This window comes from Zalophus californianus, chromosome 16 (assembly GCF_009762305.2).
Source record: "Zalophus californianus isolate mZalCal1 chromosome 16, mZalCal1.pri.v2, whole genome shotgun sequence".
Classification (NCBI taxonomy): domain Eukaryota; kingdom Metazoa; phylum Chordata; class Mammalia; order Carnivora; family Otariidae; genus Zalophus; species Zalophus californianus.
The window spans coordinates 13,509,528-13,524,267 of NC_045610.1; the positions used below are offsets into that span (position 1 = coordinate 13,509,528).

At 46.8% G+C, this 14,740-nt stretch overlaps 1 protein-coding gene across 2 annotated transcripts in view; it reads left to right on the plus strand.

Moving 5' to 3' along the window:
- Nucleotides 1-9,233: 9,233 nt before the first annotated feature.
- The window catches only part of NCBP3 (nuclear cap binding subunit 3), a 47,018-nt gene continuing 41,511 nt past the window's right edge, over nt 9,234-14,740 (plus strand). Inside the window, exons 1-3 of one of the 2 annotated variants that reach the window (XM_027568604.1) lie at nt 9,234-9,441; nt 11,347-11,412; nt 13,555-13,660. In XM_027568604.1, the coding sequence (XP_027424405.1) occupies nt 9,259-9,441; nt 11,347-11,412; nt 13,555-13,660 (355 nt within the window). In that variant the 5' untranslated portion in view covers nt 9,234-9,258. The remainder of the gene's footprint in view (nt 9,442-11,346; nt 11,413-13,554; nt 13,661-14,740) is intronic. The other variant, XM_027568605.2, reaches the window with a different exon arrangement.

The window sequence follows — 14,740 nt, forward strand, 5'->3', positions numbered from 1 at the left end:
AAGTCCCAGTGGAGCAGCACAGGAGTCCCTGTGACACGTGTCCAATGTCTTTACTGTGCCCCTTTAGCCTTGGGCACTGGCATGGGCTTTTTGCACCCTGAAGCTCCCTGCTCATAGTAGGCCCTCTATGGCCATCGTGAAGAGTCATCAGTGAGGTCAGACAGCCTTGAGCTTGAATCCAAGCTTTTCCATTTAATAGCTGTGTGTGACCTTTGGCAAAGCCATCGGAGGAGTCTTGGTTCCCTCATTGGTAGAATGTGGATCATATCGGCACCTCGGGGGGTTCTTGTGAAGTTAAATGAAGTCCTTGGGCCAAGCATCTGATACAGTACTCGGTATATAGTAAGTACTCAGCAAATGAGGCCCTTAAAAGAAAAAGAACTTTCTGTTTCTGGGGCTCTCTGGAACCAGCCTTAGAGGCCATGGGCTCAGCACATCTTGCATGATTGGTATTTACCTATCTGTGGAGTTCCCAGCTGGGTGAAATAAGACCAACCAGGAGACCAAGCCAAGGGCCACCCAGCATACTGCTCAGTTTTTCCATCTGAGAAATGGATACCAAAGCTGTTATTGCATGTTTCCTGGTCATCCTGGGAAGGTCCCATGAGGGACTGTACCAAGCCCTCTCTAAGAGGGGCACTGGTGGCCAGGCAGAAGTTTCCCAAATGCCAAGACCAGTAAGTAGGTCTATCCGCACTTCCTCCCCACCATCTCTCACTTCCTCACTGGTCTCCTGACCTTGGTCCTTAGGCCTCTAAACCGTCCTCTTGCTACCAGAGCAATCTCCAGGCACCCCCCTGACCATGCCCATCCGCCCATCCCTCTCAGAACCCTTCCAGGTTTCTCCAGTGGTCAGCCTGGCATTTGAGGCCCCTGCCATCAGCCCTGCTACCCTCTGGATGCACTCCTGACCATGCCCCACGCTCCATTCACCCCTTACTCCCCACGGCTCTTCAGGCCCACCCACTCCTCTAGAACACTGCCTTCCCCCAACCCCTGCCTCTGCTTGTCAAAGTCAGCCTCACCTCCAAGGGGGTGGTTCATCCCAAGCGTTGGGTCACCAAGTCCTGGGTCTGGGTTTGACAGGCCAGATCATCATGCATAAGAACTTTGAATAGGACCATAGGTGCATGATGTCATTTCCCCACGAGGACAACCACTCTAGGAGGCACACTGTGGTAGGGAAACTGAGGCCCAGGAAACAGTCTCACTCAGTTACATAGCAAGTCAGGGAAGAGCCAGACTAGAGACCAGATCCCTTGTCTATCCACCCCACCCAGGTCTTCCCACACCAGCTGCCAGGAAAATGGAGAACCCTATTCAGGGAAAGGACATCTGGGAAAACCAGAGACAGGGGCTGCATTTCCAAGCCTAACCACACAAGAGAGCTGAGCCCAAGCCAGCGGTGTCCAGCTGGAGGCTAGGGGACAGTTGGGTTTGTCCTTGGAGGCCCTGATTACTTGCAGAGAATCTCTTTGGGCTCTGGAACCTACAGGCACTTTGTCTGGTCTCTGCTCCTCCCAATCCCTATCATCCTGTGTGGTCTCAGCCTGAAGTAGAAGGGGGGGCCTCAAGGCCACTAAGGTTTCCAGTTTTCCAGGGGGACACCCAGCCACATACTGGGACCCATATAAACACCCCACAAATTACTTAGTCTCTCTCTCTCTCTCTCTCTCTCTCTCTCTCTCTCTCTCTCACACACACACACACACACACACACACACACACACACACACACACACACGAGGCGTACACACCTACATAATCTCCCCTTGGGCAAACAAGCAGGTCTGCCTCCTAGGCCATTGGGACTCTGCCAAGGGAAGCCAGGGGAAGCCATGCAATGGGTGGTTCTCGACCCTGAGGGTCAACTGAGGCTCAGGAGGAGACCAGGAGGGTCTGGGGAAGGGTGTGCCCTCCATCTCACCTGCAGAACAGAGTCCTGGCCTGCAAGGACTCCCTGCACCACTCCAGCCTCCTGCTAGACTGCGTGGCCATGGCTTAAATGACCATCTCCTGTCCAGGTCCCCTCTGTCATACACACACAGATCTGGCTTTTCCTTCTGGGATCTCAGATTTATTTCTCCAGCTAGGATGCCCCAGGGAACAAAGTCTCAATCCTTTCATTCTCCACGGCAGCTGCCAGTCCCCTCCCACGTCAAGCTGACCAGTTTGTCATTAGCCCCTCCTAGCTTTGTGGCCAGCCTCCCTGCCCTCCCCACTGCCTAGGCCCCCACCATCCCCAAGTCACCTCCTCCAGGAAGCCTTCCCTTGTCACAGCCCCAGAGACACCCTTGGCATGTGGTCTGGGGTCTAGTCCATTTCCTACAAGACTGGAATCAGGGCCTAAGAATTGCAACCTCACCCACTGACTGAGTCACTTTCTCAAACTATATCTGCCCACTGACTGTTCCACCATGATGACCATTCAAAGAGCATCTCTCAGCTGAATCACAAGATGGGGTCTTCCCTCTGGGGACCCCATTCTTTCCACTTTGATCCCCAGTAAGGCCCTTCTCTGGCCTGTATATCACTGGCTTTTTCTGGTCCCATGTTCCTGTTCCTCAGCCTGAAAACTACTAGCTCAGGCCTCCCCTATAGCTATAACCCAGATTTCCACACCCTTGGCTTTCTGAAGGCTACTGCCTTACACTCCTGGGCATGTAGGAGGAAACCCCTCCTGCCTTCTCTCTCAGATGCCCTCTGCCCTGGCTCCTTCTTTCCTGTTCCTGCCTGGCTCACTCTGTCCCATTCCCCGCAAGACCGGTCACTTTCCTAGCCATGGTCCATGCAATTGGCTGATACTGTCTGCATTAAGAGCTTATGACACCCCCACCCCAAAGACCTTTGGTCTCCTCAAGAGCCCACCTCCCATGGCCCAGATGTGTCTATGCCAAAGGAATGGAACTGGAATAATGGGGAACTGCAACACAGGAAGGAGCTGGTTAAGTCTGTATACTTGGTCTCCCCCAGAGTCCAGGGGACCATCCCTAAGGCACTGGAACTTTCACAGAAGAGGATCCCCTTGCCCTCAGGTGCTCCCATCTCCTTCTTGAAAGCAAGCTGTGCCAATATCTACCCACCTTCCTGGGAAACCCACCCCAAAGCTGAGGGCAGGCTCCCAGCCCTGATCTGCCCCTCCCACTCCCAGTTCAGTCCAAACAGTAGTTATCCACGAGCCTACATGCTAGGATTCCCCCAGGGAGCTTTGGAAAAAAAAAAAAAAAAACAACCCTGATGCCTGGGCTCCACCATCAGAGATTCTGATTTAATTGGTCTGGGATGTAGTCTGAATGTCAGGATTTTTTTTTTTTTTTTTAATGAATAGACTATATTTTGGAACAGTTTTAGGTTTACAGAAAAGTTGCGAGGAAAGTACAAAGAGTTTCTGCACACCCTCTCAGGCTCCCCTCCTGCCCCCCAGGCTCTCCTGTTAGTAACATCTTGCCTTACGATGGTGGTCCGTCTGTTACAACCAATGAGATAGTATTGACACATCATAATTAACTAGACAGTTTACTTCAGAGTCCACTCTTTGTGTTGTATGTTGTATAAGTTTTGACAAATGTATAATACCGTGTATCACCCTTCCAGTTTCACACAGAGTAGTTTCACCGCCCTAAGAATCCCCCATGTCCCACCTGTCCATCCCTCCCTCCCCCCAAACCCCACCCTTCACCTACCCCCAACCCCTGGCAACCACCGATCTTTTTACTGACTCCATACTTTTGCTTTTTCCAGAATGTCATAGAGTTGGAATCATACAATGTGTAATCTTTTCAGCTTCCTAGTTGATTTTTAAGTTTTTTTTATTATTTTTAATTGAGATGCATTTGACATATAATATTCTATAAGTTTAAGGTGTACAAACATATTGATTTGATATATTTGTATTGCAATATGATTGCCATGATAGCATTAGCTAACACCCCTGTCTCTTCACATAATTATCATTTCTTGTAGTGGTTGGGACAATTAAGATCTAGTCTCTTAGGGCGCCTGGGTGGCTCAGTTGGTTAAGCGACTGCCTTCGGCTCAGGTCATGATCCTGGAGTCCCGGGATCGAGTCCCGCATCGGGCTCCCTGCTCAGCAGGGAGTCTGCTTCTCCCTCTGACCCTCTTCCTTCTCGTGCTTTCTATCTCTCATTCTCTCTCTCAAATAAATAAATAAAATCTTTAAAAAAAAAAAAAAAAGATCTAGTCTCTTAGCAAGTTTTATATTTATAATAATTTTGTTGTCTATAATCACTGTACTGTGTATTACATCTCCAGGACTTATTTATCTACTAGTTACAAGTATGCATCTTCACCTAGGCGATTTTAATGAACAGTGATGGTTGACATTGAGTAGCCCTGGTCTAGAATTTGGTAAAGGTGGGGGGTAGATCTGGTGCTCCATGTCTTTAAATCTAATGTGGGCAAAAGTCTCATTTTCTTTTGATATGCCCATCCATCCATCCATCCATCCATCCATCCATCCATCCATCCATCCATCTGTTTCAGTATATGTCCAGGGCCTTCTACACCTGGGCACTGAGTTAGACAATCAGCTAAATCAATACTGTTCCTGCTCTCATGGCTGTCATAGCCCACTGCAGGAGACAGACATCAATCAGGTTGCCATGCATGTATGTGGATGATTTTGAACTGATATGAGTGCTGTATAGGAAAGGTTTGTGGTGGTGGCTAAGAGTAGCTGGGAGGTTCCCAGAGGAAAGGAGGCTCCAGCTGAGATCTGAAGTCAAGGAAGAACTATCTAGGCCAAGGAGGGGGAAAGAAAGCTCAGGCAAGAGACCAAGCTATGCAAGACCCCCGTGGTAGGAGGGAGGCTGGGGCTTACCAAGAACTCAGGTGGTGATGTTGGGAGTGAGGAGGAACGCAGTACAAAATGAAGTTGAAGAGGAAGGCAGGCCTGGATAATGTGTACTGAAAAAACCAGTCTGGCCACAGGGTAGAGGAGGGATGAGGGTGGAGGAAACAGAAAAATGGAGAAATCAGTGCGAAGGCCACAGCAGTGTCCAGACAAGATGGGATATGATGACAGCCGGGATGGAGAGAAGCTGAGGAATGGTAACCAAGAGGATGGAGAGAAGCAGATGGATGAGAGGGATATGTAGGAGAGGGGAGGGGCCCTGAGACATTCAGAGGAAGATGTGCACTAGGCGATCAGATGTGTGGGTCTGGAGCTCAGAGGAGAGGGGAGAACTGGAGATAGAGATGTGGGGGACCTAGGGGTATATATAGTGGGGGAACTGGAAGCCATGGATGGGATAAGACGGCCTAGACATTGAGCATGGGGTGAGAAGAAAGAGGGTCTAGGACTGAGTCCTGGACAACTATTAATATTGGGTGAAGAGGAAGAACCTGAAAAGGCCCTGGAGCAGGAGCAGCAGGGAAGGTGAAAAAGGAAAACCGAGTGTGGCTTTATAACAGAAGAGTGTGTGCGTGGTTTCAAGAACTAGGGAGTGACCATCAGTGTCCGTGATACAGAGTAGTCAAGTCAGATGGAGAAATGAGGGAAGATAGCCCTTTCAAGAATTTAGCTGTGTTGGGGGACGTGGATACAACTCCCTCACCAGGTTCAGCTGCCTCGTGAGCTTTCCTTTAACTGTGGACATTTTTCCTTAACTAACAACCTGCCCCTGTTCCAAGGATAGACATAAACTGGGGTGTGTGAGGCATGGGGTTGTGTGTGCCCAATTTAAAACTGCATTAAAGAGGGGCGCCTGGGTGGCTCAGTCGTTAAGCGTCTGCCTTCAGCTCAGGTCATGATCCCAGGGTCCTGGGATCGAGCCCCGCATCGGGCTCCCTGCTCTGCGGAGAGCTCTGCTCTCCCTCTCCCACTCCCCCTGCTTGTGTTCCCTCTCTTGCTGTGTCTCTCTCTGTCAAATAAATAACTAAAATATTTTAAAAAACTGCATTAAAGAACATCTCTGAATAGTCATCACCTCAGGTCAGTGGACCATGTTACCAGTCCTCAGGTAGCATTTGATTTCACCTTAGAAGCTTATATTACCTTTTAATTGCTTTTCCTTTTGTTTGCCCTAGGAGAGATAGGCTTCTATTATTTTTATTCCCCTCCTCCATGAATGGGAGAGAGAGAAAGGAGAGTGTGTGGCCGATTCAGTCAAAGAAAAAAAAAAGTGAATCCTGTAGAGCACACTGTTAATAGCCTCCCTTGGCCCCTAGCCTCCATCTTCACAAACTTTTTGAAAGACTTGTCCATACTTTTTCACATTCCACCATTAATCTACCTTCTCTTTCATGGGCATTGGTCTCCTCAAGGTCACCAACAGCCAACAAACCAAGTTCCACTGCATTTGACACTCGATCACTTCCTTCGTGAAACTCTCTCTCCTCTCTCCCCCAATGTGTCACTCTCCTGGTTTCTTCTGTTAATAAGAAATCATCCAGACTTTGGAAATAGGAAAATGAATAGGAAAAGGAACTACAATGATGTCCTCTCAGGGTCAGGTGCTGTTCAACGTGCCAGTTCCACCTGGGGATCACCTGATTTTCTAAGGAACATGTACCTTTGCTTGATTTCTGATTTACTATTGAGTATTTTATAACTCTGTAAGAGTAGAGGCTAATTCATAGGAAACTTATAATGAGTAAATGATTCTTGTCCAATAGCAATGCAAATATTTTCTGTCTGATAAGGGGGAAACCCAAAGGTTGCACTTTCTTGCATTGTAGGGCATTAACCTTTGTTGTTAAGTTCATTTCAGCATTCCTTTGACCAACTCTGTATTCATTCTCAAATTCTTTTGAACTAGTGTTAATATCTTACTGATGTCCTCATTCATTAATCAGTGAATAAAAGCTTTGACATGTGTTCATTTTATATTTAAGTAACTTTTTTGAGTTTTTGAAAATTATTCTTTACCCCTCCTAATTCTGTGGCTCCACCTCAGCAGGGTGCACTGAGGACAGAGGTGAAGGGGGTGAGGTAGGGTTAAGTTAGGTGACCAAAAAGGAGTAAGGCACAGAGGGCATTCCTGGCAGGAGTCTAGGAACCCTCGTGTTTGCCTGTTGCCCTGGCTTGCTCTGGATTCCTAATTCTCCTGCCAGCTAGAACTCCCCCAGGGAACTGGTTTTCCTCTGAACTGTGCTGAACTGCAATGCCTGAATCCTCAAGCAACAAGGTACCTATACTGTAGGAGAGAGTCTGCCCAGCTTTTTCTGCTGGCCTCCAGAGGCCACAGCTGAGGAAGGACTGCTTCCTCCTCTCCCCATCCCCCACCCCTTCAGGCCTAGAAAACAAGTGTAATTCTGGGGTCTATCACTGTTACCCAAAGCTGGCCACCCCAAGCACAAACTTTCTTTGAAATGTTCTTAAAAATTCATGCACATGCATTCCATGCATTCAATCCAATTTTGTTAACTACTGTGTCCCTTTCACCAAATAAAACTAGCCCTCTAAAGAGCCCCATCTTGTGTTTGTGCTGTGATTCAGCTCACATTTAAGAAAAACTTTGATGTGTTATACTCCTGCTGTTGGGTCCTACATCTACATATCATTCAATCCTCACACTCTCCTTTGGAGGGGGGTAATATTATCCCATTTTACTGATGAAGAAACTGAGATTTTGAAGGGTTAAGTGGCTTGCAAAGGTCACACATGGTGTAAGGGACAGAGCCTGTCAGTTTGAAACCCAGATATGTCTGATGCTGATTATGCCTTCCCTTGGTTTATAATTATTTGTTCCTCCATGGTTAGAGCTAGTAGGGCCTCAGAGACCCTAGGGTCCCACTTACACCCTCTTCAGATGGGAAGACAGGCCCAGGTAGGGGCCAGATCTAGCCCAGGGTAACATAGAAAGGAAGGTGCAAAATCAGGACTCAAAGCAAAAACTGACCAGTGGTGCCCTCTGGAAACCTAGAGGACTCTCCCTGTCTTCCAACCAGGCTCTCAGAAATGTTGCAAGAAACCATGCTCAGGAGTTTACAGTGGACTGAGCCTTGGGGAGTCAGGAAATTGGGGTTCAAGCTCTGGGCTTTGGGCAGCTCACTACTCTTCTGGAGTCTCAACAGTTATGTATGTAAAATGGGCCAGTTATTGGGAGACTTTAAAGAGACACAGTTGGCAAGGAAGTAGGCTGTAAACCTACCAACTGCCTAGAAGTGATAGACCAAGGCTCTGGAACCTTAAGCTCAGATTCAGGTTTTATCCCTTAAATAGCCTGTCGCCCAGGCGCCTAGGTGGCTTACTCACTCAGTTGAGCATCCCAATCTTGATTTCAGCTCAGGTGTTGATCTCAGGGTTGTGAGTTAAGCCCTACATTGGGCTCCATGATGGAGCCTACTTAGAAAAATAAAAAATAGGGGCGCATGGGTGGCTCACTTGGTTAAGCATCTGCCTTCCATTCGGGTCATGATTCCCAGGGTCCTGGGATCTGTCCTGTTGGGCTCCTTCCTCAGAGGGGAGCCTGCTTCTCCCTCTACCTGACTGCTGCTCCCCCACTTGTGTGCACTCTCTTTCTCTGACAAAGAAAATCTTTAAATAAATAGCCTGTCACCTTGGGTAAGTTTCTATGCCTGTTTCCTCATATGTGAAATGATGCTAGTAATAGCACCTTATCAATAGAGTTGTAAGATATCAAGCAGTCGGAACAGTCACTGACATGTAATGATCATTGTAAATCTGCCTTTTTTTTAGTTGATTTTTTATTATGTTATGCTAATCACCATACATGACATCATTAGTTTTTGATGTAATGTTCCATGATTCATTGTTTGCATATAACACCCAGTGCTCCACGCAGAACGTGCCCTCTTTAATACCCATCACCAGGCTAACCCATCCTCCCACCGCCCTCCCCTCTAGAACCCTGTTTGTTTTTCAGAGTCCATAGTCTCTTATGGTTCGTCTCCCCCTCCGATTTCCCCCCCTTCATTCTTCCCCTCCTGCCATCTTCTTCTTCTTTTTTTTTCTTATAACAGGTTTACTGCTCAAGGCGAACCTATTCTCTAAGTGCAGGTTACACCGATCTCCTCCAGGCCCCGCCCCCTCCAGCAGGCCCCGCCCGCGTCCCCAACTCTACCCGCCTTCTCCTCCCCAGGTCCCGCTCCCGCTGTCCTGGGTTCTTCCCGCCACCAGGGGGAGGCGGCGCTGAGGGGGAGGGGTGTGGTGCTTCTAGCCGAAGTAGGCGACACTCTAGGGAGCAGCGACAGCTGCTCTGTGGCCAGTGGCGGGGGCGCTCTAGCCGGCGAGTGTGCGAGGTGGGCTCTCAGTGGTGCGGCCGGCAGGCGGCTATGGCGGCCGTACGGGGCCTGCGAGTGTCGGTGAAGGCAGAGGCCCCGGCGGGGCCGGCTCTAGGGCTCCCGTCGCCTGAAGCAGACTCCGGTTTGGAGCGTGGCGAGCCGGAGCCCATGGAGGTGGAGGAGGGCGAGCTGGAGATTGTGCCGGTGCGGCGCTCGCTGAAAGAACTGATCCCGGTACGGGCGGGGGGCGGGGGCGAGGAGGAGGTCGCTGAGCCAGTGCCCCGCGGCCGAGCCGGCCGGAAGGGGAGGTGGCCGGCGCCTGGGCCGGGGGAAGTCAGGGGAAGGGGAAAGAGGGGAGTGAGCGCTCGGGCGGGGGGTGGGGGGCGGAGGCGCCAGGCTTGAGGAGAGACGGGGAGCGGGAGAAGGGACGCCAGGGCGCCCGGAAATGGGTGTTGAGGGGCCTGGAGAAAATGGGGGAGACTAAGGGGTAGTTGAGGACACCCCTTTTGCTGCCTCTCTGAGCCAGGCTGTGCAGGGGGGTGAGCGAGGAGGGCCTGGAGTTGTCTGGGCGCTTGAGATAAAGGCGGGGCCCCGGGCGGGAACCGGAGGAACTGCCGGGTGACGCCTGCATCAGGGTCTCCGTTGGAGCTGATGTTTGTTAAAATACAGCACTCGCGGTTTCTCTTAGAGGGTTGGACTTGTCAGCAGCAGAAACTTAGCGTTTCTTTTGTGACTTGAGAGTCATCTTGTCCCCATTCCACTTGCTCTGTAGCACCTACACCGTGGCCCCGGCATGTGACCCTTAGTGAGACCAAAACATAAGCGAACCTGCAGTGGTCCTTGGTCCGTCTTTTATCACATGGGGGGTGGGGAGAGGTGTTTTGCTTTTGGTCTGGTGGTCCTATGTCCCGTTCTTAGGGCTGGTCTTAGGCCTGCATGGCTCTTATGTACTTAATTTCTCATCTAACATGAACTACTTTTTACCACATGTCAGCAAGTCTGGCTTTTAGACTGAAATAGTGGGAAAAAGCAAAAAAGATAGGATCACTAAAGATAGCAAATGATAAAGACTCTGGTAACCATTAACATAGTGGCATTTTACCATTTACTACATTATGTTGTTTAAATATTAGTGCAGTTGTGAAGTAGATATTATCCCTTTATTCGTCCAGTGCAGCATGCAGCCAGGCACAATCCTAGGCCCTTGATCAAGATCAAGATCAAACTCTCTCCTGGAGTTTATGTTTTAGTTGGAGGACACAAATTAAGAATTTCAATAGTAGTAAATGCTATGAAGAAAGTAAAACGTGTCAATGGGACAGAGAGTGCAGAAAACAGGGAAGGTGTGCAGAGCGGGAAACCAAATGGGCTAGGATGGTCAGGGAAATCCTCCGATAGTGACTGGTGACAGTTAAGCTGAAGCCTGAGTGACAAAAAGGAGCCAACCAAGGGCAGATTTGGAAGAAAGTATTCCCAGCAGGGGCCACAGTAGGTGCAAAGGCTATGAAATGGGAACACAGTTGTTTTGTTGGAGAAATGGAAAGTTCGGGAGAGCAAATGGGAGAGCAGTTAAGGAGGTTAGGAGGGTAGGCAGATACCATGGAGGAAACCCAGGCCCAAAGAGGCCAAAGAAGTTGTACAGTGTCAAGTACTTAGTGAATCTCAGAGCTGTGACTTCCAAGTCCCATTCTCTTTTCATTGCACTGTGCTGTGTTTTCCTAGGAGGTCTAGGTGAGTCTGGACTTTTCTGCATTTTGGTGAAGACTTGTGCTCCACCTGGTGGCCTGGCATGATGAATTTGTCCTATGTGGGCTGGGGAGATGAGTGAGTGTGCCTTACTTAACTTGGACATTTTTCATGAAAGCCTGTAGATTTTCATTTACATAAATACCTTCAGCAGATGGACTTAGTTAAGGTTTGGGACAGGGTCTGACCTAGAAAAGACTTCTTGTTAGAGTGGTTGATTGCGTACTACCTGGAGTTACTGAGACAGGCTTCCTCATAGTAAAGGGTTGTCAGGGTGAGGAAGGATTGCTGAAAGGAATGACTACCCAAAAGGAATCTGTTGCGGGGCTGTCTTTCATCATGAGTTTTTCTTCAGTTGCTGTTAGCATTTCTCACTCTTCGCCCTCGTGTTAGGACACAAGCAGAAGATATGAAAACAAGGCTGGCAGCTTCATCACTGGAATTGATGTCACCTCCAAGGTAAGACAGACCATAATTTATTTATTCATTTTGATAAGCAGGTGAACTTAATGAACTTGATCCCTTGGATTTGTGGAACAGCAGTTACTCTTTACCTCCATTTTTCTTTTGTTGCTTGATTAAAACTTTTTTAACTTAAATTTTATATTATACAATGATGCCTTCATGCATCCTGAAAACATACAGGCAGCATTTGTGTTCTTACATTTGTGAAAAGATAAAATCCATGTACTTTGTTTCCTGTGCTTAACCATAGCTAAGAAAAAGTTCTGCACTGGGAATGTTTTTTTTATGTTATATCTACTCTTTAAAAATGTGTTTTTAAATACTGTTTTTAATACTGTTTCCACTTCAAATGAAACAAAACATGAAAAGTACCTGGCATATAGGAGGCTGTTAGTAAATGTCTTTATTTTTCACTGGTTGCCGGCTTAGAAAAATAGGATTTCCTGATTGTGTGACTGTCTAAACTTTGAAAGCCAAGTCATCTGAATTATTCTCAGTACCTGGGAGTATTGCCTTTTATCTAGTGGCTGCTATTACTAGGTTACCAGCTTTCCTATAACTCTTTACAGAGCCTAGCCTATTATTGTCCTTATTATAAACAGTATACATTTGTTGCTTTAATTGGATACTTGATAGTATCCAGCTTAGACATTCATTCTGATTTTAATGTGTGCAGTTTAGAACAGAATTTTGAATTAATAATTCTGAATAATGGTACTGTTTAACTATATTGGGCGTATAAAAATAAACATGTCCTGCTTACCTTTTTGTATTTTATCTGGGTCTCAATTTGTCTCAGATTGCTTAAAGGCCAAAAGAAAGAACTAGTCATCTTTTATTTTATTTTTTTTAAAGATTTTATTTATTTATTTATTTGAGAGAGCGAGAATGAGAGAGAGAGAGAGCACATGAGAGGGGGGAGGGTCAGAGGGAGAAGCAGACTCCCTGCTGAGCAGGGAGCCCGATGTGGGACTCGATCCCGGGACTCCAGGATCATGACCTGAGCTGAAGGCAGTCGCTTAACCAACTGAGCCACCCAGGCGCCCAGGACTAGTCATCTTTTAGACGGGCAAGAAAATAGAATAAAGTGAAGATGTTTTCTTACCGTAATTGAAAAAGTAGATGGTTCTGTTCTTACTCTTGTACAGTTAGCCATTATGTGAAACATATATGAGGGAAAGGGTGGTAGCCCTAGAATTGGGACTTAAGTTGTTACTAAGGAAAGGTCGATTTGTTGTTTGCACTGGGAACACTTCAGTGAAGAAAAGTAGCAGAACTGTTGGGGAATAACAAAGTGTTGCCGCTTTACCAATCCCCACAAGCTTTCTTGTAGTCAGACGTTCAATTAGTGTCGCAAAGTCAATGTACAATTAGTGAAGAGTTCCTAAGAGCTATCAGAAACCCACAGTTGGACCTGGACTTATTTTAGCTCTTGGAGAAAAACTTAAAAAGCTGATTATTTTGTTTTTCAGTGAAGTATCGGTGCTTTTTGTCACTTAAAGATGAAAACTGGCAATTCCATGGACACAAGCCTAGAATAGAGAGAGTTTCTTTGCTTTAATGTTATTTTTAAACAGGGAAAACGCTTTAGGGAGTGGACTGCTCAGGCAGACATAATGTGATAGGTGTGATTACCATGCACGCAGATGATGTGAGATGCGGGTGGTGATGGGGTTTCTAGAAATAGCACTGAGATCAGAAGATCTGCCCCCCCGCCAGCCAAAGTATCTCCAGCAAGCGTTTTGACTTTTTCTACCTCAGTTTCTGCACCTGGAAGATTAGAGTGAGATTGTGTAGTTGTAATTTGTTTGCATGATTGCTAATAATAGGTAAAATGTCATAGAACTAAAGCAGTCCTTAACTCGTTGAATCAATAAATATTCATTGAATTCCTACTATGCCCCAGACACAGTGATACACATTGAATCATGGATATTATTACAGATTATAGCAGTATTAGTATATGCTGTCCCAGTCATTGACTGTGAATATCCATTTCTCTGCAAAAATTATTAAAGGCACAATGTTGCTTATTTCTTCTGATTTACTTTAGGGTTGTCACTGAAGTATTATGTTGCATTTGTGATTTAACTTTCCTCCTCCATGTGACACTTTGGCTTTTTTTGTACCCTCTAGGAAGCAATTGAAAAGAAAGAACAGCGAGCCAAGCGCTTCCATTTTCGATCAGAAGTAAATCTTGCCCAAAGAAATGTAGCCTTGGACCGAGACATGATGAAGAAAGGTACAATGTGTTGGGGGGTATTTTTCCACATTGCCCCAGAAAATGGGTTTTCCCTGCCATGGCCTTGTGCTTTTGGCCTTGCCTTGCATGTCCAGTCCTCATCCAAACACTCCCAAAGGAAGGGACTTGTGAAGCCTCCATTTCTGAGGTGATGTGTTTAAATTTGGGCTGCTGGGGTGCCTGGGTGGCTCAGTCGGTTGTGTCTGCCTTCGGCTCAGGTCATGATCCTGGAGTCCCGGGATCAAGCCCCACATCGGGCTCCATGCTCAGCGGGGAGTCTGCTTCTCCCTTTGCCCTGCACCTTGTTCTCATGCTCTCTCTCACTCTCTCTCTCAAATAAATAAATAAAATCTTAAAAAAAAAATAAAGTTGAGCTGCTGTTAGCTGTGTCTTTAGATGCTATAGCTGGAAAAGAGAGATCATCTTGTCTGAGAAAGCCCAGAGAAGGTCACCCAGTTAGTAGCAGAGCTGAGATTAGAACCTATACTTCTACAGAATCTTACTCATTTTCTGCTTTTATCATGGAAGTGTTAACTTTTCTTTGCCTTTAAATGTAACGGAAGTGTGGGATGTCTGGGTGGCACAGTCAGTTAAATATCCGACTCTTGGTTTCAGCTTAGGTCATGATCTCATCAGGTCATGAGATTGAGCCTCACATTGGGCTCTGCGCTCAATGCAGTTTGCTTAATTAAGTCTCTGTCCCTCTCCTTCTGCCCCTCCCCCTACATGCTCGTTCACACTTGTGCTTTCTCTCAAATAAGTAAATAAATAATGTAATGGAAGTGTATCACACTGATAGGTTTTTTTAGGGGAGTCAGGAATACTGGGATTGGTAGGGGAAAACCATTAATACTTGTGTGATACAGGTTTGTAATTTTATTTTTGTGTTTTATTAGGGTAAACATTTTGCTTCCTAGAACTCACCCTGAATTACATATATAGTAATCTGCCCCAGTCTTCCAAAGCAATTTATAAATAAAAAGAAAAATTACTCTTTTAATTCACAGCCCATATTATTCCACTCTAATATAAATCCATCAGTGCAAAAGGTCTCCTTTAGTATTTGCAAATTTGGGTATT